The sequence below is a fragment of the Leucoraja erinacea genome, chromosome 16 (assembly GCF_028641065.1).
Source record: "Leucoraja erinacea ecotype New England chromosome 16, Leri_hhj_1, whole genome shotgun sequence".
NCBI lineage: Eukaryota > Metazoa > Chordata > Chondrichthyes > Rajiformes > Rajidae > Leucoraja > Leucoraja erinaceus.
In genome coordinates, this window is record NC_073392.1 from 30003322 (window position 1) to 30029005 (window position 25684).

At 46.7% G+C, this 25684-nt stretch overlaps 1 protein-coding gene across 1 annotated transcript in view; it reads right to left on the reverse strand.

Moving 5' to 3' along the window:
* Nucleotides 1–25684, reverse strand: part of LOC129704922 (ubiquitin-like modifier-activating enzyme 1) — a 222492-nt gene that overhangs the window by 81761 nt on the left and 115047 nt on the right. Inside the window, exon 22 of the mRNA XM_055648331.1 lies at nucleotides 16806–16898. Within this exon, the coding sequence (XP_055504306.1) occupies nucleotides 16806–16898 (93 nt within the window). The remainder of the gene's footprint in view (nucleotides 1–16805; nucleotides 16899–25684) is intronic.

Consider the following 25684-nt stretch of genomic DNA (forward strand, 5'->3'; position numbering starts at 1 on the left):
AAGGTTCATTTGCTTCAAACGATGCCCAGTGCAGAGACAAGTCCATGTCTCCTTGGAGAGGGATAGTTACAGTGGCTTGCAAAAGTTTTCATAACCCTTGAACTTTTCCACATTTTGTCACGTTACAACCACAAATGTAAATGTATTTTATTGGGATTTTATGTGATAGACCAACACAAAGTGGTGCATAATTGTGAAATGGAAGGAAAATGATACATGGTTTTAAAATTTTTTTACAAATAAAAAACTGAAAAGTGTGGCGTGCAAAAGTATTCAGCCCCCCCCCGAGTCAATACTTTGTAGAACCACCTTTCGCTGCAATTACAGCTGCAAGTCTTTTGGGGTATGTCTCTACCAGCTTTGCACATCTAGAGACTGAAATTTTTGCCCATTCTTCTTTGTAAAATAGCTCAAGCTCAGTCAGATTGGATGGAGAGCGTCTGTGAACAGCAATTTTCAAGTCTTGCCAGAGATTCTCAATTGGATTTAGGACTGGGCCATTCTAACACATGAATATGCTTTGATCTAAACCATTCCATTGTAGCTCTGGCTGTATGTTTAGGGTCGTTGTCCTGCTGGAAGGTGAACCTCTGCCCCAGCTCAAGTCTTTTGCAGACTCTAACAGGTTTTCTTCCAAGATTGCCCTGTATTTGGCTCCATCCATCTTCCCATCAACTCTGACGAGCTTCCCTGTCCCTGCTGAAGAAAAGCATCCCCACAGCATGATGCTGCCACCACCATGTTTCACAGTGGGGATGGTATGTTCAGGGTGATGTGCAGTGTTAGTTTTCTGCCACACATAGCGTTTTGCATTTAGGCCAAAAACTTCAATTTTGGTCTCATCTGACCAGAGCACCTTCCTCCACATGTTTGCTGTTTCCCCCACATGGCTTGTGGCAAACTGCAAACGGGACTTTGTATGGCTTTTTTTCAACAATGGCTTTCTTCTTGCCACTCTTCCATAAAGGCCCGATTTGTGGAGTGCACGACTAATAGTTGTCCTGTGGACAGATTCTCCCACCTGAGCTGCGGATCTCTGCAGCTCCTCCAGAGTTACCATGGGCCTCTTGGCTGCTTCGCTGATCAATGCTCTCCTTGCCCGGCCTGTCAGTTTAGGTGGACGGCCATGTCTTGGTAGGTTTGCAGTTGTGCCATACTCTTTCTATTTGCGGATGATGGATTGAACAGTGCTCCGTGAGATGTTCAAAGCTTGGGATTTTTTTTATAACCTAACCCTGCTTTAAACTTCTCCACAACTTTATTAACACAACTTAACAGGACGACAGATAGCACAATGGGCTAAGAGTTCGGCTGGCGACCGGAAGGTAGCCGGTTCAAATCCCGCTTGGAGTACATACTGTCGTTGTGTTCTTGGGCAAGACACTTCACCCACCTTTGCCTGTAATGGAATGTTACGGCGGCAGGCGCGGGCACACCGCGACGCCCTGTGTCTCCCTTTCAAGGGAGATGCTAAAAATGCATTTCGTTGTCTCTGTACTGTACACTGACAATGACAATAAATTGAATTTCATTTCATCATTTCATTTCATCCCTGACCTGTCTGGTGTGTTCCTTGGGCTTCATGATGCTGTTTGTTCACTAATGTTCTCTAACAAACCTCTGAGGCCTTCACAGAACAGCTGTATTTATACTGAGATTAGATTACACACAAGTGGACTCTATTTACTAATTAGGTGACTTCTGAAGGCAATTGGTTGCACTGGATTTTATTTAGGGGTATCAGAGTAAAGGGGGCTGAATACTTTTGCACGCCACACTTTTCAGTTTTCTATTTGTAAAAAAAACATGTATCATTTTCCTTCCACCACAATTATGCGCCACTTTGTGTTAGAAACATAGAAAATAGGTGCAGGAGTAGGCCATTCGGCCGTTCGAGCCTGCACCGCCATTCGATATGATCATGGCTGATCATCCAACTCAGTATTCTGTACCTGCCTTCTCTCCATACCCCCTGATCCCTTTAGCCACAAGGGCCACATCTAACTCCCTCTTAAATATAGCCAATGAACTGGCCTCAACTACCTTCTGTGGCAGAGAATTCCACAGGTCTATCACATAAAATCCCAATAAAATACATTTACGTTTGTGGTTGTAACGTGACAAAATGTGGAAAAGTTCAAAGGGTATGAATACTTTTGCAAGCCACTGTATATTTCCCTGAGATTGACTGTCAAGGAAGGGGTTGTTTATTAAATTGCATCCAGATTCTCAGGCGCACAGGGACCAGAGTTTCAGATCAAAATAGCACTAATAATCGTACTTACAAGAATGAGCAGTTAAAACCTGACCCAGTTTTGTACCGTCTGGCACTGACACAATTACTTAAAATTCAGTCAGTTAATTACCATTTGGTGCATTAAATACCTGCAACCAATATACAGCTGAAGCCACAATGATATGGTCTTCAGTGTGAAGAAGAGCCCTGATCTGAAACGTTACCTACCCTTTCCCCACATTGAAGAAGGGTCCCGACCCGGTTCCCCGGTTTGAACCAGCATCTACAGTTCCTTCCTACACATCCCGACCCAAAATGTCGCCCACCCATTAACTCCAGTCGGAAGTACAGTCCTGACCCAAAGGGGACAGTGACAGGGGGTGTACGTTGGTTCCTGGTTTCAACAGCATACACACAAGGTGAGGGTGACACAGTGACGCAATGGTAGAGCTGCTGTCTCACAGCACCAGAGACCCGGGTTCGATCCTGACCTCGGGTGCCGTCTGTGCATGAAGTTTGCACGTCCTCCCTGTGATCCTCGTGGGTTTCCTCCGTCCGGGTGCTCCCGTTTCCTCCCACATCCCAAAGACATGCAGGTTTGTAAGTCAATTGACCTCTGCAAATTGCCCCAGTGTGCAGTGGGATAACTGGTGTGAACAGGTGATTAATGGTCGGTATGGACTCAGTGGGCCGAAGGGCCTGCTTCCATGCTGTATCTCTAAGTTAGAGATGACCTGAGATACATTACTGTAAAGAGCGCCTTCAAACAAGCTGTAGAATTCCAGGTACTTGGCCAGTGTATATTATTGACTTTACTTTCATGACAAACTTTCCTACTGATTCCGTATGTCCAAGGGTATCTTCCAAACAAGTAGTAACCCTCACAACATCCTCCTGTCTGCACTCCCCACCAACCTCCTATAAATGCATGAGCCCAGATCGCACCCTCCTCCATCTCATGAGGAACACAAGCGCAGCTACAATTATCTTCCAGTTTGTTGTTTCATTAAATCGGTCAGAACCAGTTAGTCCACCAATTAAAAACAAAAATCAAAAGTTCCCGTAAGTTTAAACGAAAGTTCCTTCAGAATTTGAAACCTCAGCTAGAAACCTACGGTGTGGTAAACCCTAGGTGACTTTTTACAAGGAATGAGTCACCCTCTGAGCTTCTTGGACAGTGGCCAATAGGTTTAGCAACTGCTTTGAGTCAAAGGAACCACGTGCCGCTAAAAGTCGAAGTGTCATGGTCATAAAGCGTGGAAACAAGCCCTTCGGCCCAACCTGCCCATGCCGACCAACATCCCAGGTACACTGGTCCCACCTGACTGCATTTGGCCCATATCCCTTTAAACCTGTTCTATCCACGTACCTGTCTAATCTATATCAACATATCTATATCTATAATATATATCTTTATCTATACACACATATTATTAAAACTCTCATCTTGTTTGTTTGCAGTTCTATTTGCGCAAAAACAGTACATGATAGCGCTACAATTTTTGGCTCACCTTACTCACCATTGTCCTGTGGTGTAAATGAAACAAGTTTTGTTCAGATTGATGGTATATTTTAAAAGTTATTAACGTTTAAAACTTAAATGAACAAAACACGCCCCCACCCGTGCATGCGCAGTTGGGGGAGGGTTCCCATCAGGTCCTCAGTCGCACCTGCGCAGTTGGGACCTTTCCAGAATTCAGATCGTCATCTTTATTTCACAACTGCGACACGGGTAAGATTATTTCCATTTTACTGTTGCCCCGGGCCCACGGGGATCCGCCGCCTTGGCGCCGAGGCTGGGGCTGCGTCTGCAACGGCGTTCGGGGGCCTGGGCGCTGAGGCGGGCTCTGAGGGCGACGGCGCTGCTGCTCCAGGCACGCAAGGAGGGAAGGGAGCACATCCTTGAAATCCTGGGGAAGTGAGGAGGGATTGAGGGAGAGGAGGGGGTAGGGAGGGAGAGGGGGGGAAGTGGAGGATGTGAGGAGGGAGAGTGGCGGAGGAGGGGGAATTGAGGGAGAGGAGGGTAGTGGGGGAGGTGAGGAGGGCAGTGGGGGGGGGGGATAGGGGGAGATGAGGAGTGGGGCAGGTTGGGGAGAGAGGGATAGGAGGGGTTAGGGAGGGGAGAGAAGTTATGGAAGGAGGGAGTGAATGAGGGTAGGGGAAAGGAGAGGGAGGGAGAGGTAAGGGAAGGAGTGGGGGAGGGGAGGAGGAGAGGAGCAGAAGAGGGAGGGTAAAGAGGGGGGGGGGAAGGAAGTGCTGGGGATGAAGAGAAATTAGCCGAGCCTGTGCAGTTGGGGGCTATGGGTGAGTGGAATATTGCGTTGGGGGAACGGGTTGTGTTAGGGGAACGGGTGAGTGGTGGAATATTGTGTTGGGGAACAGGTTGCGTTGGGGGACCAGGCCTCCCGTGTGACAGGGACTCAACGGGTCTAGTCTAGTTGTTTCTTAAATGTTGCGATAGTACTTGCCTCAACGACCTCTTCCGGCAGCTCATTCCATACACCCAACACTCTTAGTGTGAAAAAGTTACCCCTCATATTGAATCTTTCCCCCTTCACCGTAACATATTATCTTGTTCTTGATTCTCCCGCTCTGGGTAAGAGACTCTGTGCATCTATTCCTCTCAAGATTATATACAGAGATCACCACTCTATATGATCACCCCTCATCCTCTTGCGCTCCAAGGAATAGAGTCCCAGCCTGCTCAACCTTTCCCTATAGCTCAGACTCTCGAGCCTGGAAACATCCTTGTAAATCTTCGCTGCAGCCTTTCCAACTTAACATCTTTCCTATAACATGATGTCCAGGACTGAACACAATACTCTAAACACGGCCCCACCAATGTCTTGTATAATTGCACCACGACCTCCAAACCTCTATAATCAATACTCTGACTGATGAAGGCCAATGTGCCAAAAGTTTTTTTTGACCAAAAGCACAATCTCCACATTACTTGACATGGGCATTGCTTAATTATCAACTTCAGGAAGCATGGTGGAGTACATATCCCCAATCAGTATCAATGGCGACAAAGTGGAACTGGCTGAGAAATGGCTGCCATGGATCGACCATTTTGGTGCAAGCACATTGAAGAAAGCACATCAACGCCTCTACTTCATTCGTAGACTGAGGAAATTCGGCATGTCTCAATGACTCCTACAGTTGCGCCATGGAAAATATACTGTCAGATTGCATCAAAGTTTGGTTTGTGATCATCTCTGCCCATCACTACAAGAAATTGTAGAGTTGTAGATGCAGCTAGCCCAGTCCACCACACAATCCAGATTTCCCCACATTGACTCTATCTACACTTCATGCTGCCTTGGAAAAGTAGCCAACATAATCAAAGGCGCCTTACCTTATCATTCCTTCTTCATCCTGCTCCTATTGTGCAAGGACTTCAAGGTGCGCACCACCAGATTCCAGAACAGCGTCTTCCCCTCTGTTCCCCTCTGTCATGTACTTCCATAAGCTAGGGTACTGTCCGATTCACCTCCACCCCATTGCGGACATGGGACTTTGTCAATGGAACTGTTGTGCTACAATGCTGAGAACGATATTCTGCACTCTGCATCTTCTCCTTCGCTCTTCCTATTGTACTTGACTTTGACTTGATTGTGTATATATATATATATATATATATATATATGTACGGTGTTATCAGCTACACATGGATTCAATGGAGCCAGGTTTTAGTCTATTCGCAAGGAGGTCCAAGACTATTCCAGATCCATGGACTATTCGCAAGGCGAGGAGACCCAACGTAACACAAGGAACTGCAGATGCTGGAATCTCGCATAAAAAACATAAAACTCGCATAAAACATAAAAAGTGCCAGAGTAACTCAGTGGGTCAGGCAGAATCTCTAGAGAACATGTAAAGCTCTGAAGAAGGGTCCCGACCTGAAACGTCGCCTATCCATGTCTTCCAGATATACTTAGGAAATGTGTAGGGAGGAACTGCAGATGCTGGTTTAAATCGAAGATGGATACAAAATGCTGGAGTAACGCTGTGGGACAGGTAGTCTCCCTGGAGAGAAAGATTGGGTGACGTTTCGAGTTGAGACCTTCTTCAGGCTCACCCATTCCTTCTCTCCAGAGATAGTGCCTGTCCCCGCTGAGTTACCCCAGCATTTTGTATCTATTCCCAGAAATACTGCCTGATCTGCTGAGTTACTACAGCACTGTGTGTTCTCTACAGGATGTTCCAAAGTACTTTAAAGCTAATAAAAGTGCTCTTTAAGTGAAATAACTGTAATAATGTGGCAAATGTTTCCAGCCAAGTTTTATGCTCTGAGCTGCAACAAAGGGCAATGCAACAACGTTAAAATAACCAGATACTTTGTTTCAGCGATGTTGACTTAGCAGATAATTATTGGTCAGAACAATTGGTACAGCTTTCTTGTAATCGTTGCCAGTCTGTGGGTCATGAAGGCAAAATACCGAGACTATGGATAAACTCACAACACAGTAATCGCAAAGAGTCTTGGGACCTGTCATTTACCTTCACTATAAAGTTTCTTACCACCATGAAACCAGGACGAGTAGCAAAATCCCACAGTGAAGGAGACCACTCCCATCAAAAATGTAAGAAGGCAACAGAGAACAGGGTGAATAATTCTTGTTTAGTTTAGAGATGTAGCGTGGAAACAGGCCCTTCGGCCCACTGAGTCCGTGCCGACCAACAATCGCCCCGTACACTAGCACTACCTTACCGTCAACGTACAAACTCCGTACAGACAGGACCCGTAGTCAGGATTGAACCGGGGTCTCTGACACTGTAGGGCAGCAACTCTACCACTGCGCCACCGTGCCTGCCGCATGTCTTCATATGATGAAGGTAGACAAAATTGCTGGAGAAACTCAGCGGGTGTGGCAGCATCTATGGAGCGAAGGAAATAGGCAACGTTTCGGGCCGAAACCCTTCAGGAAAATTGTAGAAGGTGCAAAATAGATTTATTAGAATGCGAGCATAACTAGGATGTTCTTTAGAGATACAGCATGGAAACAGGCCCTTCGGCCCACTGAGTCTGCACCCGCACACTGGTTCTATCCCACCCACTAAGGACAATCTTTGGAATGTGGTAGGAAATCGGAGCACCCGGAGAAAACCCACATTGGGAGAATGTATAAACTCCATAGAGACAGTAACAGTAGTCAGGATGAAACACGGGCCTCTGGCGCTATAAGGCAGCAACTCGACCGCTGCGCCACTGTGCTGTGGTTCGGGAGCTCAGGAAACACTGAACAAGCTAGGGATCGATTTGTTAAAAATAAGAAGATGGAGTGGTGTCTTTAAATTTGGGGTTTTGGGTGATGCAAACTTTGAGATGTTCCTATTTCTGCGAGAAACAAATACTTGGGGCAATAAATACTAGATCAGTACGAAGAAATCTAACAACATAAAGTATTTGGAAGCACAAGAAACTGCAGATGATGGAATCTTAATCAAAACACAAAATGCTGGAAACGTCTGTAGGGGAGTCTTGACCCGAAACATTATCCATTCCTTCTCTCCAAAGATGCTGCCTGTCCCGCTGAGTTACTCAGCTTTTTACATCTATCTTCGGTTTAAACCAGCATCTGCAGTTCCTTCCTACACACATCATCAGTGGAGGAAATGACCAGGTGAGGTTTTGGGTCGGAACTCTTCTTCAGACTCAAGAAGTATAAAGAAGGGTCCCAACCCGAAACCTGCCGATCCACTCTGACTGACCCACTGAGTTCCTGCAGCAATTTGTGTTTTGAGTATAAACTATTTAATTGTTCCATTGCCGGTACATGGGACAATTAAACACTCTTGACTCATCAAGGAGGATTGTCTGATGGTGGAACCTGCTTACATTGGTAGTCGTGGTAACAACACAGATGTGCTAACAACACAGATGTGCTACAGGGAAGGGCTGAATGAATAAATGAGAGAGAAAGTAACAAGGGGATAGGTTGATTGGATTTTAGTCATAGAGCTCTACAGCACCGAAACAGGCCCTTCGGCCCACATTGTCCATGTGGACTAAGTTGGCATGCTTGGCTAGCCCATTTGCCTACATTTTGTCCATGCCTCTCTAAAACCCTTCCCATTTATACAACTATCCAAATTCAAAAGAGAGTTAGATAGGGCTAGCGGAGTCAAGGGGTATGGGGAGAAGGCAGGAACGGAGTAGTGATTGTGGATGATCAGCCATGATCACATTGAATGGTGGTGCTGGCTCGAAGGGCCGAAAGGCCTACTTTTGCACCTATTGTCTATGTATCCACAGTGCCCTCCATAATGTTTGGGACAAAGACCCATCATTTATTTATTTGCCTCTGTACTCCACAATCTGCAGTTTCTCCCTATACATTCAGGCAGATTGGACTTGCCTAGATGGGCAGCTTGGTTGACATCGATGAGTTGGGCTGCAAAGCCTGTTTCCGTGCCAGATGACTCTATGACTATATTACCTTGTAATCAGGGACAGGGCCTCAGGTGCAAATGAACTATGATTTTTAGAAGCAGAGACACAAGTAACTGCAGATGCTGTAATGTCGAGCAAAACACTAAACTCAGTGAGTGAGGCAACATCTCTATAGAACATGGATAGGTGACATTTCAGACTAAAGAAGGGTCCCGACATGAAGCATCACCTATCTGTGTTTTCCAGAGATGCTGCCTGACCCGCCGAGTTACTCCAGCACTGTGTTTTGTTTCATAAAGCATGTGGATTTTACATTTTACCTATCCTTTTTAGCCAGTCACTGCAATGAATGTCCTTCAGTAGTATTTAATAGTGTTTAGAAATTTCTCTGTCAATAATTTAAAATTCTAACGGACTGGGAACTACAGTAAACGTTGCCATTCTAGAACTTGGTTCTCTTTAGCGTTACAAAACAATTGTGGGAAATCATGTGTCAATCTGGAAGACTGGATTATCACAATGAGGTGGCAGAGGAAACGTACGATGGGATCAGACAATAAGAGCTTTAATTAGATTAGCGAGAGCACTTACACCACTCAGCGCAGACTGTGTGTGCATAATAATAAAATTATAATATACAATGTGATTTTGACAATCCACTCCCTGTCCTGAAGCTGCTAATCTCACAAATGTGTGTGTTTGTCTGCTTGGTCGGCGATCAGCTCGGTTCACAAAGCCAATTTACTGATAAGCTTCCCCTCCCATCCTGGGCTGACCCTCAGAGAAGGGGAGGGAACACACAAGGATATTCTATACTTAGTTTTCATCAGAACTCTCTGCGTAAGAGATTCAATGGAGTAGAAAGAATGGAAAGAAAGTTTGCTCTCAAGTGTGTGTGTGTGTGTTAGTTGTGTGTGCGTGAAGTGCTTGTGTTAGTTGTCTGTGCGTTATGTGTGTGTGTGTGTTTGTGTAATGTGTGTGTTAGTTGTCTGTGGGTGAAGTGTGTGTGTGTTAGTTGTCTGTGCGTTATATGTGTGTGGGAGGAAAGGAGAGAAAGGAGAGAAGGGAGGGAAGGGAGGAAGGAGAGAAGGGAGGGAAGGAGAGAAGGGAGGGAGGGAGAAGGGAGAGACAGATGGGAGGGAGAGGGAGGGAAGGGAAAAGAAAGAGAGGAAGGAGAGAAAGAAAGGAGGAAGGAGAGAAGGGAAAAGAGAGAGAGAGAAAGGAGGAAGGGAAGGAGAGAAGGGAGGGAGGGAAGAGAAGGATAGAAGGGAGGGAGAGGGCCGGTGGCGGGAGTGGATGGACAGACGGGTGTGAGCTGAGGCCGAGGCTCGTACACGTTGCTCCAACCCCCGGCCCAGCTCTCCCTGTATTGTTCACCGTGTCTCCCCGGGGAGAGAGAGGGGTGGAGCCGGGGCTGTATGCGTGAAGCACGGCGACTGGAGGGGCGGGAACGCTGCCCCGGGAACGTGAGCAAACGACCCACCTCCCACTTCTCCATTCCCCCTCCCCATCCACCCCTCTCTCCCCCCTCCACCTGGCGTAGATCTCCCTGAGTCGAGAGTAGCGGTGCTCTGGGATCTTTTGATTACTCTAGCACGGGGCCCCCTTAGACGAGGGGCCCAATTGGGAGCAATCAGTCCAATCGGCTTAAGGCCGGCTCTGGTGGGACAGTAAAATGGCACCTCTTGCATATGGACTCAGTGGGCTGTATTGTGCACACTGTACTGACCGGGATGATTGTGCTTATGTACAGGGATAGTCTAGCTGAGCTGTATGCTAAACTTCTCTATCGAAACATAGAATATATGTACAGGAGTAGGCCATTCGGCCCTTCGAGCCAGCACCGCCAATCAATATGATCATGGCTGATCATCCAAAATCAGTATCCCTTTCCTGCTTTCTCCCCATATCCCTTGATTCAGTGACGACACAAAAAACTGGAGTAACTAAGCTGGTCGACTCAAATCATCACTTATTCCTTTTCTCCACAGATGCTGTTTGACCCGTTGAGTTACTCCAGCTTTTTGTGACTATCTTCGGTTTAAAACAGCATCTGCAGTTCCTTACAACACATAACCACCACTAGTGTAGATGGCACATGTTGGTCAGTACAACATATGTTGGGCCGAAGGGCCGAAGGGCCTGTTTTCACGCTACAGGTGCACAACCTTTTATCCGGAGTTCCAGAAACCGAAAAGCTCCGAAAACCGGCCATTTTTTCCAGATGTCGTCTGCGCACCAAAGCTCGCGTTTGGCGCCAAACTTGACCCAAAACGACCCACGGTCAACCCAGGTCTGTACTACTGTAGCGGTTGCCTCCTCCCTGGAGACCGGGAGACACTTAAACATCTGTAAATCATTGCTTAAATGTTAGTCAGTTAGTTTGGAGGGCTTTTATGTGAAGGGGGGTGAAGGGGTAAACGTTAATTCTTAGTCCCCTACCTGGTCGGAGAGGCGGGGAGCGGTCAATGCCTTACCGGGTCGCTGTGCAGTAAGCTCCGCAGCGCTGTGGCCGGTGGGGCCGCGGGCGGCGCCAGTTGTAGCTCCGACCCCGGCAACTCTACCCCTGGCTGCGAGGCGCTCCAAATCCAGCGCGGCCCGCGGCCGGACGCCCCAGCTCCGCGAATGTCAGGAGTCGGCGGCGTCGCAGCGCTGGGACACCAGCGGGGAGCGGGCAATGCCTTACCGGGTCGCCGTGCGGCAAGCTCCGGAGCGCTGTGGCCGCCGACACACAACATCGCGGAGCGTCGCTGGATTTGGAGCCGCGCAGCCAGGGGAAGAGTTGCCGGGGTCGGAGCTCCAACCGGCGTCGCCCGCGGCCGGACGGAGCCCCCAGCTCCGCGGCGCCAAATCCAGCGGCGCTCCGCGAATGTTGGAAGAAGGCGGCCACAGCGCTCCGGAGCTTGCCGCACGGCGACCCGGTAAGGCATTGCCCGCTCCCCGCTGGTATCCCAGCGCTGCGACGCCGCCGACTCCCGACATTCTCGGAGCTGGGACGTCCGGCCGCGGGCCGCGCTGGATTTGGAGCGCCTCGCAGCCAGGGGTAGAGTTGCCGGGGTCGGAGCTACAACCGGCGCCGCCCGCGGCCGGACGGAGCCCCCAGCTCCGCGAGGTTGGGAGTCGCCGACCAGGTAGGTAGGGGACTAAGAATTAAAGTTTCCCCCTTCACCCCTACACCACCACCACCACATAAAATCCCTCCAAACTAACTGACTAACATTTATGCAATGATTCTCCCGGTCTCCGGGGAGGAGGCAGCTGCTCCAGACTTTTCAAGCCGCCCGCGCTACCTACCTAATCTACGCAAAAAAATCTTCCATTCTGAAATCCGAAAATGTCCGAAATCCGACAAGTGTCTGGTCCCAAGGCTTTCGGATAAAAGGTTGTGCACCTGTATATGATTCTATAATTGTGAAATTTGCATTGAAGCAGATGTGAAAAAAATTGCGACTACCATTTTGACTCACGATTTTAAGCATTTATTAACTGACTCACTTAATATTTCCTGTACGAGCCAGGGGCGGAAATCCTGGGGGGGTACAGGGGGGACACTCCCCCCCATTCTTTGAGAGGTGGGGGACAATCCCCCCCATGTTTTGTCATCCGGACTCTATCAGCCGCTTTCTAAGGGCCAAATTGGCCCATTCGCGGGGCCTTTCAGTGCCCGTTGAGGCTTAAAATCAAACTGCTGCATCGAGACGATCAAGGCTCCCAATGGTGAGGCCTCCGCCGGTCGATGAAAGACCCCGTGAACGGGCCGATTCAAGCCCACGGCCGAAACCTCGCACTAATGCATCTCGCTCTCTCCGCCAGCTCAGCGCGGCGCTTGACCCGGGGGTGATTCATTACAGCGTGGAGTCTGCGCCCGATGAGCAGAGGGAACCGGGACTGGGTCACCGTCGCTGCTGGCAGGTACACAGAGAGAGAGAGAGGCCACTCGGCCTGTGCGTTGCTGCTGCTTCACAGTGCCACGGGCACGGGTTTAGATCCTGACTCCGGGCGCTGTCTGTATGGAGTCTTTTTCTCCCCACTAGTGCCTTGTCTGATGTTGATCTCACCCTTGCTGCTGAACAGACCGAGCACCAGCACCGAGTGCTCACTCTGCCACCTCTCTCGCTTAAGTTTAATTTGACAGCGTGTCTCCACAGGGCCCGCGGATGAAGCCTCCGAAGCTGTGTGTGTGTGTGTGTGTGTGTGTGTGTGTGTGTGTGTGTGTGTGTGTGTGTGTGTGTGTGTGTGCGTGTGTGTGTGTGTGTGTGTGCGTGTGTGTGTGTGTGTGTGTGCGTGTCCATGTCCATGCTCGTGCGGCCGCCAAGAAATTGTGTCCCCCTGGTCCCCCCCATGTTTTGGTAGCGATTTACGTGCCTGGTACGAGCTGTATAGGAAATATTTCTGTAGCACTCTTCACAAACTCAGGAATCCAATGCAGTATTCATTTTAGACTTTAGTCCAAAGACTTTAGACAAACAGCACGGAAACAGGCCTTTCCACCCACCAGTTGATCACTGACCAACCTGCACACCAACACTGTCCTATACACCAGGGCCAATTTACAATTTTACAGAAGCCAATTAATCTATAAAACTGTATATCTTGTCTGAGGAAGGGCTTCGACCCAAAACGTTGCCTATTGCCTTCGCTCCATAGATGCTGCCTCACCCACTGAGTTTCTCCAGCATTTTTGTCTACCTTTGATTTTCCAGCATCTGCAGTTCCTTCTTAAATATCTTGTAGCTTAATTTGGCCTTGGTAAAATTGTAAATGGTCTCTAGTGTGTGGAGTTCTAGTGTATGGGATGATTGCTGGTCGGCACAGACTCGGTGGGCCGAAGGGCTTGTTTCCGCGCTGTATCTCCAAAGTCCAAAGTTGCTCACACTCAAAGAGGTTAAGAAAGGGAATTTCAAAACTTTTTGCTCCATGGCTGCATTAACAGTGTGGGCAAATATGGGAGAGATCAGATATCTTGGAGGGTTCTGGGCTGGAGGAATTTACAGAGATGGGGAGGGCATGAGACTCGGAGGAACTTTGAAACAAGGATCTCAAGCAGAGAGAGTTTGGAAGTTAGAGTAAATAACTGGAAATAGCAAAAGGTGAAATTAGAACTTAACACAAGATATAGGAAGAGTAGGATTAATGGCAGTCGTTTCATCCAGAACCATAATGTAGACTTTCTTCCAGCCAACCATCGTTAGGAAGAGTTTCAGAGAGTGCTTTTACAGGAGGATTATAAATCAATACAGAGACTCTATCTGCCTGCCATCACTTTTAATATTATTATAAACATTCTGCTTTAGAAGCTGTGTGGATGTTAAGTGCACTGGCACTGCGCCAAGCTTGTTTTCACTTTGAACGTTGGGAACTTTGGCAGAAGGGGAAGGCTGGATTTGACATTACTCCTCGTTGAAGCCAGGCACAGGGTGCTCACTGCCCACGGCTAAAAGTTAGTCTAGAATACTTTGCTCCTGACCCGCTAAGTAACTCTGGACTTTTTTCTACCCTTTAAAATAAACACAAACACAAGAAACTGCAGATCCTGGTTTACAAAAAAAACTAAATGCTGGAGTAACTCAGCAGGTCAGGCAACATCTTTGGAGAATATAGATAGGTGACGTTTCAAGCCGGGAATCTTCAGATCAATTTTTAAAAACCTGTTCATCCTGCACTGCATAAACTGCGACCTGCACGGTGCCCAACAGCAGTGCTTGCAGAGACTGCAGAAGGAATGTTGCTGGAGAACACTGGGGGGCACAGTAGCGCAGCGGGTAGAGCTGCTTCCTCACAGCGCCAGAGACCCAGGTTCGATCCTGACCTCGGATGCTGTCTGTGTGGACTTTGCACGTTCTCCCTGTGACTGCGTGGGTTTCCTCCGGGTGCTACGGTTTCTTCCCACACTCCAAAGACGTGCGGGTTTGTAGGTTAATTGGCCTCCGCAAATTGCTTCTATTGTGTCGGAGGCAGATCCGAAAGTGGGATAACATAGGACTAGTTCTGATGGACGATCGATGGTCAGCGTGGACTCTGTGGGCCGAAGGGCCTGTTTCCATGCTGTAAACGAATAATATGCAGGAGGTAGGGACAAAGATAATCAGGAAAGATCGGACAGGCTGGGGTTTGGTTACAGACCGATCTATTAAACGCTGGCCGTGATAAACACGGGCCTGGAGATATTCTCACTTGTGGGAGAGGCCAGACTCGGGTCTTTAAATATAAGACAGACGTTAATAAATGCAGACTCGTTTAGAAACTAATTTAGACGGTGGTTACCAGTGCCAGGGAATGTTGGGGTACAGAGTACTAAAGCACCAAATCAGCAAGGAAGGGTCACAGCTTAAGGATAAAAGAGAAGAACTTTTTTGAAAAGTAGATCTCAGCCACAGAGGGAGTGAGGCCAGTTCAGAGTTTAAGAGGGAGTTAGAGTGGATACATTTCGTTATGGAGAGAAGGCAGGTACGGGATGTAATGCATTTCATATTGAATGGCGGTGCAGGCTGTAAGGGCAGAATGGCCTACTCCTGCACCTAATTTCTATGTTTCAATGTTTCTAAGGTGAAGGTGAAAAGTAGACACAGAGAGTGCAAGAGTTACAAGTGGATAGAGCATAACACTTAGAACAATACAGCCCTTCGGCCCACAATGTCCGTGCAAACACAGGCACCGTTAACCTGATCTCCTCTGCCCGCAGGTGATCAATATCCCTCCATCCCCTGCACATCCATGTGCCTATCCAGAAACCTCCTAAATGCCACTGTCGTACATGCCTCCACCACCAACCACCCCTGGCAGTGCGTTCCAGGCACCCACCACCCTCTGTGGAAGAAAACTCAGCCCCACACATCTCCATTAAACGTTGCCCCTCTCAGCTTAAAGCTATGCCCTCTAGTCTTTGACATTTCCACCCTGGGGGAAAAAGATCCTGACTGTCTAACCTATCTAGCTCTCTCATCATTTGATATATTTCTCAGTACCCAGCAGCCCAGTCCATCACACAAACCAACCTTCCATTGACTCCATCTACACTTCACTCTGCCTCAGCAAGGCCACCAGCACAATCAAAGATAGACAAAAGTGCTGGAGAAACTCAGCGGGTGAGGCAGCATCTATGGGGCGAAGGAAATAGGCAACGTTTCGGGACGAAACGTTGCCTATTTCCTTCGCTCCATAGATGCTGCCTCACCCGCTGAGTTTCTCCAGCACTTTTGTCTACCTTCGATTTTCCAGCATCCGCAGTTCCTTCTTGAACAGCATAATCAAAGACCAGTCTCACCCTGGTCACTCCCTCTTCCATCAGGTAAGAGACACAGATAAGTGTGAATTCGCACACCTCCATATTCGGGGCCAGTTTCTTCCCAGCTGTTATCAGGGAACTGAACCATCCTGTCACCAACGAGAGAGTGGTCCTGACGTGCTATCTACCTTATTGCAGACCCTCAGACTATCTTTAATGGGACTTGCACTGAATGATATTGCCTTCATCTATCATGCACTGAATGATATTCCCTTCATCTATCATGCACTGAATGATATTCCCTTCATCTTGTATCTGTACACTGTACGGATTAATTGTAATCATGCATAGTCTTTTTTCCCTGACTGGCTAGCACACTCCAAAAAAGCTTTTCACCGTACCTCGGCACAGGTGACAATAAACGTAACAGAACGAAACTATCAGAATGAGTGACCTGTCCTCAGCACTAAAACACCAGCATGGACTATCTGGGCTCTGTGCCTCTGTGCTGTAAATCCTAAAATACAAAACAGCTTAACCCAACATGTCCCCCAGGTTTAATAACTGCTGGCAGTTCTAGCTGCTCCCTGACTCTTCCCTCCGAGTATCCTGTGCATACAGTAATTGTTGGCATCGATCTTGCTGCGCAGATGTTCCAGTGACAGATCGCCTGTGGTGACAGGTAAGGTGAAAGCTGGGGACCAACATTCAATCCGTCCCGGGGAAATGGCCGAGCGCACTGATTGATTGCTTCTCTGGTGTTACTAATCCTGCAACTGTTAGTTCGGGGCTCAGAGATTCCGCCTCAGTTCACTCGGCAAATATTAGACAATGATCAACATGCCCTGTGGTTTTTGCGTCCCCTCCTCTTACAGCGGAGGATCGTGTTCGCTGGCTTGTCTGTGCGTGCCACTGCACGGTGATCTCCCCAGGTGCCTGCTCCCTACCTTGTGGAGGGTTGCCGGTGGAATGTTGTAATTCTCTGCCCTCAGGTTAGAAGCAGCCATGATGAAATCCATGTGGAAGTTAGTGTCATCGTCCTGCAAAATAAAACACACAAGAACTTGTGCGTGAAAATAAATCAACCATTTCAGTTTAGTTTATCGTTTACATGAGAGATACAGCACGGAAACAGGCCCATCGGCCCACCGAGTCCGCGCCGACCAGCGATCCCATTACACTAGCGTGCACCACACACGAGGGACAATTTACAATTTTTTACCAAAACCAATTAACCTACAAACCTGGGGTTTGAGATGCTGCTGCACCCGCTGAGTTTCTCCAGCATTTTTTGTGTACCTTCGATTTTCCAGCATCTGCAGTTCCTTCTTGAACAACCTACAAACCTGTACGTCGTTGGAGTGTGAGAGGAAACCGGAGCACCCTGGGGAAACCCACGCGGTTACGGGGAGAACATACAAACTCCATACGGACTGCACCCGTAGGCTGCATCAAACCCACGTCTCTGGTGCTGTAAGGCGGCAACTCTACTGCTGTGCCACTGTGCTACCGTAGATCACGTGCAGGCAGAGCAGATTAGTTTAACTTGGCATCATGTTCGGCATGGGCATTGTGGGCCGAAGGTCCTGTCCTTCTGCTGCACTGTTCTGTGTACTATCTTCTATTTCTGCTGTTTTCTCTCTTCCCCTTTAAGATACTCGTTAAAACATTCTTCCAACGATCAAGATCATGAGCTATGACATTCATGTCAGTGCTTATTCGTGGAAGGAGAGGGACAGGAAGCAGCAAATTGTAGGCCCGTCAGCCTAACATCTGTTCCATGTTCTTTACCCAGGATTTATATTTGATCTCTGTTTAGAATGAGCAGAATAACTGAGCCTCCATGATCCTAGGTAGAGAAGTCCAACAGTTTCCACCCTCCATGTGAAAAAAAATCTCTTTATTGCCATCACACGGGATGGCACAGTGACGCTGTGGTAGAGTTGCTGCCTTACAGCGCCAAAGACCCGGGTTCGATCCCGACTACTGGTGCTGTCTGTACGCAGTTTGTACGTTCTCCTTGTTACCCGTGTGGGTTTTCTCTGGGAGCTCCGGATTCCTCTCGCACTTCAAAGACGTCAGGGTCTGTAGGTTAATTAGCTTCTGTAAATTGTAAATTGTCCCTAATGTGTAGGATAGTGCTATTGTACCAGGTGATCGCTGGTCGGCACTGACCCGGTGGGCCAAAGGGCCTGTTTCCATGCTAAAGTAAAGTCTAAAGCAACTGGCAATTTGAAAAGAAATGTCAGTGAAGCGCTTATATTTCTCCTGTGGTTCAGATAAGGCTCATGTACAAGGCTCGTTCAGCTGTGGAGGGGAAACAGATATTAAATTTGATTAATTAGTTCAGTGCAAGATAAAGTCCAGTAAAGTCCAAATAAAGATGACTGGAAGGTCGTCAATTAGGTAGATGGGAGGCCAGGACTGCTCTCCGAGTCATAGAGCGTGGAGACAGGCCCTTCAGCCCAACGCGTCTACACCATTGTTGGTGAGAGGACGGTTCAGTTCCCTGATTACAGCTGGGAAGAAACTGTCCCTGATTCTGGAGGTGTGCATTCTCAAACGTCTGTACCTCTTGCCTGATAGAAGAGGGGAGAGAAGAAGGAGTGACCAGGGCTAGACTGGTCCTTGATTATGCTGGCGGCCTTGCCGAGGCAGTGTGAAGTGCAGATGGCATCAACGGAAGGGAGGTTGGTTTGCGTGATGGACGGGCCTGCGTCCACAACTCTCTGCAATTTCTTGCGGCCTTGGATGGAGCTGTTCCCAAAACCAGGCTGTGATGCATCCTGATGAAATGCTTTCTAGGGGGCATCTTTAAAGGTTGTTGAGGGTTGTTTGGGACATGCCAAACTTCCTCAGCCTTCTAAAGTCCTCCAGCACTTTGTCTTTTTGTTCAAGATTCCAGCATCCAGGGGCGGAAATCGCTATCAAAACAGAACTGTAGATAGATGCTGGTTTAAACCAAAGATAGACACAAAAATGCTGGAGTAACTCAGCGGGACAGGCAGCATCTCTGGAGAGAAGGTGTCTCTTGTGAACCAATCATCCCTTTCACACGCCATTCTTGGAGATGTTGCCACTTACTCTGACTCTTAACTCCACCTCATTTGGTTATTCCGTTATTGCACTTCAGTATTTTTTTTGCATTAATTCAATTTGCACCTCAATCTTTGCTTCAATCTGCTGCTTTGCATTTGTCGTTGTATTTATTGTTGTGCTTATTGTATTTATTGCTTTCCCTGTGACCTTCATGCAAACTAGGATTCTCATTGCACCACGGTGTTTATGACAATAAATTAATTTACTTTAGTTGAGATTAGGGATACCATGTTTGTTGTATGATAACCAATTCTTGACCCACATTGCTACACCAGACTCAATTCCACATGCTCTAATCGCTTCTGTTGAAACTTTATGATAAGCTTTCTGAAAATCCAACAGGGTCACATCCATTCCTTCCCCCTTATCTATCCTACTAAACACTTTGTTCAGTTCAGAGATACAGCAGGGAATCAGGCCCTTTGCCCCACCGAGTCCACACCGACCATCAATCACCCGTTCACACTTCTGTGTTATTCCACTTTTGCACCAACTCCTTATACACCAGGGCAATTTACTCCTTATACACAGGCCAATTAACCTCCAGACTCGCAGGTCTTTGGGGTGTGGGAGGAAACCAGAGCACCCGGAGGAAAACCACGTGATCAGAGAGAACGGGCAAACTCCATATAAATAGTGCATGGAGTCAGGATTGAACCTGGATTTCTGGCAGCTGCTCTGCCAGCTGCACCACTGTGCTGGCCCTCTTCCATAAAGAAATGCAGCAGATTAGTAAGAACATGATTGTCCTTTGGCAAATCACCTCTCCTCAATCCTATTATTCTTTGCATGGGATTGCAGATAATGTTTTATTAATGTTTCAATAATGTTTTATTATTAATGTTTAATGTTTTATGTGTCATTCCTAACTGTCACTGTATGTCATGTTGCCACTTGCGGGCGGAGCACCAAGGCAAATTCCTTGTATGTGAATACTTGGCCAATAAACGTATTCATTCATTCATTCAGATGCTGGAATCTTGTGCAAAACACAAAATACTGGGGGAACTCAGTGGGTCAGGTAGCTTCTGTGGAGGAAATGGACAGGTCATATTTGGGTTGGGCCCCTTCTTCAGACTCAATTCAGATTATTTTCAAGGTATTCTGTTATTGCATCCTTCATTATAAATGCCAACATTTTTCCTGAGATTGCTGCTAGCTTAACTGGTCAATAGGTTTCCGTTTTCTCATTCCCTCCTTTCTTACGCAGTGGGTTCACATTTGCTGCTTTCCACAAAACCTATTCTGGAATCTGCACAAATTTGGACCATAATTATCATAGAATCATATAGTATGAAAACAGGTCCTTCAGCCCAACTTGTTCATTCTGACCAACATGCACCATCTACTCTAGTCCCACCTATCCCTCTAAACCATCCATGTACCTGTCTAAATGTTTCTTAAACTTTGACCCAACCACATCCTCCTAAAACTAGTTCCATACACCCACCACCCTTTGAGTGAAAAAGTTGCCCCTCAGGTTCCTATTAAATCTTTCCACCCTCACCTTAAACCTGTGTCCTCTGGTTCTCGACTCTGTGCATTTACCCTGTCTATTTCTCTTGTGATCTTGCACACCTACATAAGTTCACCCTTCATCCTCCTGCACTCAGAGGAATAGAGTCCTAGCCTGCTCAACCTCTCTCTCTATAGTTCAGGCCCTCGAGTCTTGGCAACATCCTTGTAAATCTTTTCTCTACACTCTTTCCAGCTTCACAACATCTTTCCTATAACAGGGTGACTAAAACTGAGCACAATACTCTTGCGTGGCCTCACCAATAGCTTGTACAGAGCATGCATCTAATTCAAAACTCTGGGGAATAGCTGGTCAGTCCTTGGGTTATATAAGCTGTCATGATTAATAACTTCAGTTCCATTTTTTGGATTAATATTTACAATATGACCTTAACATAACACATGTATCAGGGGAATTTTTTAACAAGCATTCCAAGCTATCCATGTTATGAGAAATTAATATTTACCCAATTCCCATCTTGGGCTAAGTCTAAAACTACAACATAACAATGCATGGCAGCATCTGAAGACTGAAGAAGGGTCTCGACCAGAAACGTCACCTATTCCTTCGCTCCATAGATGCTGCCTCACCCACTGAGTTTCTCCAGCATTTTTGTCCACCTTCGATTTTCCCAGCATCTGCAGTCCTTTCTTAAACATAATAAGGCATAGTAATTCCTCCAGTTCCTCATTCTTGCCCTAGTTTTGTTTCTCTGATATATCTGTTAGAGTTGTATTGCCTTCCTTCTTGAAGACAGATATAAAGTAATTGCTTAATTTATTTATCCTTTCCTAATAAATGAGGACAGGGCAAGCTCGGACTTTATTCCTTGGAGTTCAGGAGGCTGAGCGGTGATCTTATAGAGGTGTATAATATAATGATATGGTGAATGCACAGTTTTTTACCCTGGGTATGGTAATCAAGAAACAGGTATGAGGTGAGAGGGACAAGATTGAATGTATATCCAAGGGGCAACTTTTTTTACTCAGGGACTGGTGGGTATATGGAGAGAGCAGTGAGAGGAGGTCGTTGAAGCAGGTACTATAATAGTACTTAAAAGACACTTGGACAAGTACGTGGATAGGAAAGGTTGAGGGATATAGGTCAAATGGGACTAGCTTAGATGAGGCATCTTGTTTGGCATGGGTGAGATGGGCTGAAGGGCCTGGTTTCCGTGCTGTATGACTCCATGACATTTTTATGATTTCTCCTCTCAGTCTGTTAAATGACTCGCATTCGCCCTTGAAAAACGTTTTGTTTTCACATGCCAGGCTAACAGCCGGCTTTTATTATACTCGCCAGCACGCTCTCACAGTTATCTGGCATTTACTTTTATCATGTTCTCCGTCTTCTTTTGTTGGACTCTTACAACATTTTCATTCCTCAGGCTTAATGCTTTCTCTGGCAACTTTGCAATCATCGTCCTTTGATTTAATACTATCTTTCATTTCTTTGGTCAGCCACGAATGAATCATTTTTTCTTTCGGGTTTTTGTAACTTAAAGGAAGATAACTTTTTATGCATTATTTCTTTAAATGCATGTCTACTGTCATCCTTTCAACACATTCTATCTCTAAACCGCAATCCTTTCATAGATCTAAACTAAGGAAACTATGAAGTTAAGACTTGTTTTTCTATTGAACCTACATGACTTAAAAAAAAGTCGTAAAATTCTATCATTGTATGATCATTCTTCCTCAAAGGCTTGTGAACAGCACATTTATCAATTAACTTGCGTTAGAGTTTAGTTTATTATCACGTGTGCCGAGGTATAGTGAAAATCTCTTGTTGTGCGCTGACCAGTGTTCCTCTCTGCAAGAATCAAGAGTGTTTGTCCGATGTATTGGAAATGGAACAATGTAATTCCTACTTGCTACAGATTTACAGTCCATTTATATAATCACACATGCTACAACCAGGGGATTAAGGTGAGAGGGGCAACATTTTATATGAACCCGAGGAGCATCCCATTTCAAATCCTTTTAACATCTCAATCAGATGTCCAATCTTCCATGCTCATGGCCACACAATAAATAGGGTGGCGCAGCAGTAGAGTTGCGTTACAGCGACAGGGATCCGAGTTTGATCCTGACTACGGTTGTTGCCTGTGCGGAGTTTGCACATTCTGCCCGTGGGTTTTCTCCGGGCGCTCTGGTTTCCTCCCACATTTCAAAGACGTGCAGGTTTGTAAATTTAACTGCCGTCTGTAAATTGTCCCTAATATGTAGGATAGAATTAGTGAGCGGGTGATCGCTGGTTTGTACACTCGGTGGGCTAAAAGGTTTGTTATATCCATGTTGTATCTCTAAAGCCAACGGAAACTAAAACACACAAATAATTATACGGTAATCAATAACGTAATAAATTAATTATCAGTAAAACAGGTAACCAGACTGTAATAGAGCAAAATATAAGTCTGTGGTGCAACCAAAACAAAGTCCATAGTAGATCATATTTGCTGAAGTGCTGGTTCGTGTTGTGTTCAAGAACAGGATGGTTGCCGGGAAGCGGCTATTCTTCAATCTGGAGGTCCCGCATTTAGTTCCTGTATTTTCTTCCCAAGGATAATCGTGAGATGAGAGTGTGGCCAGGGTGGTGTGGGTCTTCGATGATATTAGCTGCCTTTTTGAGGCAATGCCTTCTATGCATTCCTCCAATGGTGGCAAGGTCGGCACCTTTGATGGACTGGGCACTATCTACCACTTTCAGCAGCTGCCGTTGTTCCTGGATGTCTGAGTTACTGAACTAGCCCGTGATGCAATCAGTCAGCATGGACTCTGCTGTACACTTGTAGAAGTTTGATACACCAAATCTCCTCAATCTTCAAGAAGATTAGGTAGCACGGTGGCATAGCAGTAGAGCGGCTGCCTTACTGCGCCAGAGACCCGGGTTCGATCCTGACTACGGGTACTTGTCTATATGGATTTTGTATGTTCGCCCTGTGACCTGCTTGGGTTTTCTCCGAGATCTTCGGTTTCTTCCCACACTCGAAAGCTGCACAGGTTTGTAGTTTAAATGGCTTGGTGTAAATGTAAATTTGTTGTGTGTGTGTGCATGTTAATGTGTGGGGATCGCTGGTCAGCGCGGACTCGGTGGGCCGAAGGGTCTGTTTCCGTGCTGTATCTCTAAACTGAACTAAACTAAGTAAAGGCGTTGATTTGTGATGGCATCAATGAGCTGGGCCCAAGACAGATCATCAGAGATATGCACGCCCAGGAAGTTAAAGTGTCGACTGTCTCCACTGCAGACCTGCCAATGAAGACAGACTAATGAATCCCTGGCTTTGCCTTTCCTTCCTGAAGTCACCAATCAGCTCCTTAGTCTTGCAGACGTTCAGAGCAAGATTGTTGTTCTGGCACCATTCGATCAGATCATCAATCTCCCTCCTGTACTTTGACTCATTGTTACCTGCTAATCGTCCAACAATGGTAGGATTGTCGACGAATTTAAAGATGGAGTTGGAACTATGTCTGGCCACACAGTTATGTGTATAGACTGAATAGACCAGGGGACAGCATGCAGCCTTGAAGTGCTCCTGTGCTGATGGCTATCGATGAGGAAGTGTTGCTGCCAATTGGAAGTGTTGTTGAGGTTCAAACAACTCTTTCCTTTGGACATCCTGCATATATTCTGTGAATTCATTATTCCATCAGTTATTAAGAACTTAAGTAAGAAAAGTAAGGCAAGACCATATGGCTTATCAAAGTCAATTCCACCATTCAATAAGATCATTGCTTGTTCAGTCTCTCGTGTCCCCTTTCTCGTTGATCCCCAGATCTCTTGATCGAAAAAAATCTTCCAGTCTCAACATTGAGTGTCCACAGTTCTTTGGGGTGGAGAGGTCCAAAGTTCAGCAGTGGCCACCACATGGATCTACTGCCCAACCTTGAGATGGGGCCAAGGTAGCTCAACCAGCTCCATGGCAACTCCCAGTAGGGTCATCCTTCACCTGTGGAGATCATTCAGGAATGGGAATCTGCAGCCTTATTATAATTCTACCCACAGTTCCATCCAGTGTGCTGATCTCTGAATCTCCTTGTACCAGAAACATTGTCCAACTGCATCAAGTCACCAATTAATTTCCAGTTTGATTTTTGACCCACTGTTTTAGTACATGAACAATGGATTCTTTAATCCCATCCAAGTGGGGCTTCTAGTCAAAGTTTCCAAGCTTCACTTGATCTTAAATTCATGATAGGGGATGAATTCGGCCATTGGGCCCATCAAGTCTACTCCGCCATTCAATCATGGATGATCTATCTATCTCTCCCTCCCAACCCCATTCCCATGCCCTCTCCCCATAAACCTGAAATCTGTACTAATCAAGAATCTATGTATCTCTGCCTTAGAAATGATCCTCCATCTGCAGGATGAGATCAGCATTAGACGTTTCTGACTTTCTAGTAGGCAATATATTTTTGCAGTATCCCATTAGGTGGGATTGTGCCACAGCCACCAGAGCTCCAGTGACCCAGGTTCAATCCCGACCTCCAGAGTTTGCGGGTTCTCCCTGTAACCGCGTGGATTTCTTCCGGAGGCTCCGTTTTTTTCCACATCCCAACAACGCATGGATTAGTAGGTTAAATGCATGCTGCAAATTGCCTCTAGTGTGTGATATTTGTGTCCATCTTCGATTTAAACCAGCATCTGCAGTTCCTTACTACACATTTCATCTGCTCCACTGAGAAACCTCAAGGTATGTCTTCCTCTCTCCGATGAGAGTACATTTGCTCTCATGATCATGAGATGCATTCATTTGTTCTATATCTCTCTACATCATCGTCTCTGTCTCTCGTTTCCCATTCCCGTGACTTTCAGTCTGAAGATGGGTCTCGACCCGAAAAGTCGCCCAATCCTTCTCTCCAGAGATGCTGCCTTTCCTGCCGAGTTACTCCAGCGTTTTGTGACTATCTTCGGTTTAAACCAGCATCTGCAGTTCCTTCCTATTGCATTTATGATGTATAAGTGCAAGACGGCCCGAGATTGTGAACAGCGCTACATATCCATATCTCCATACTGTTAACTTCATCTAAACCCGTTTCATTACAGCCACTGGTACAGCCAAGGAAACATCTTTTTAAACATAGTACTTTTTAACTCAAATAGGATTGCAACAATCAGACCTGTACAATATCCTGACATGAAACCTCTTCATTTCCTGCAACAAGTTCCAAATTGGTTGGGATCCAGCCCCAGATCTAAGCCATCGTC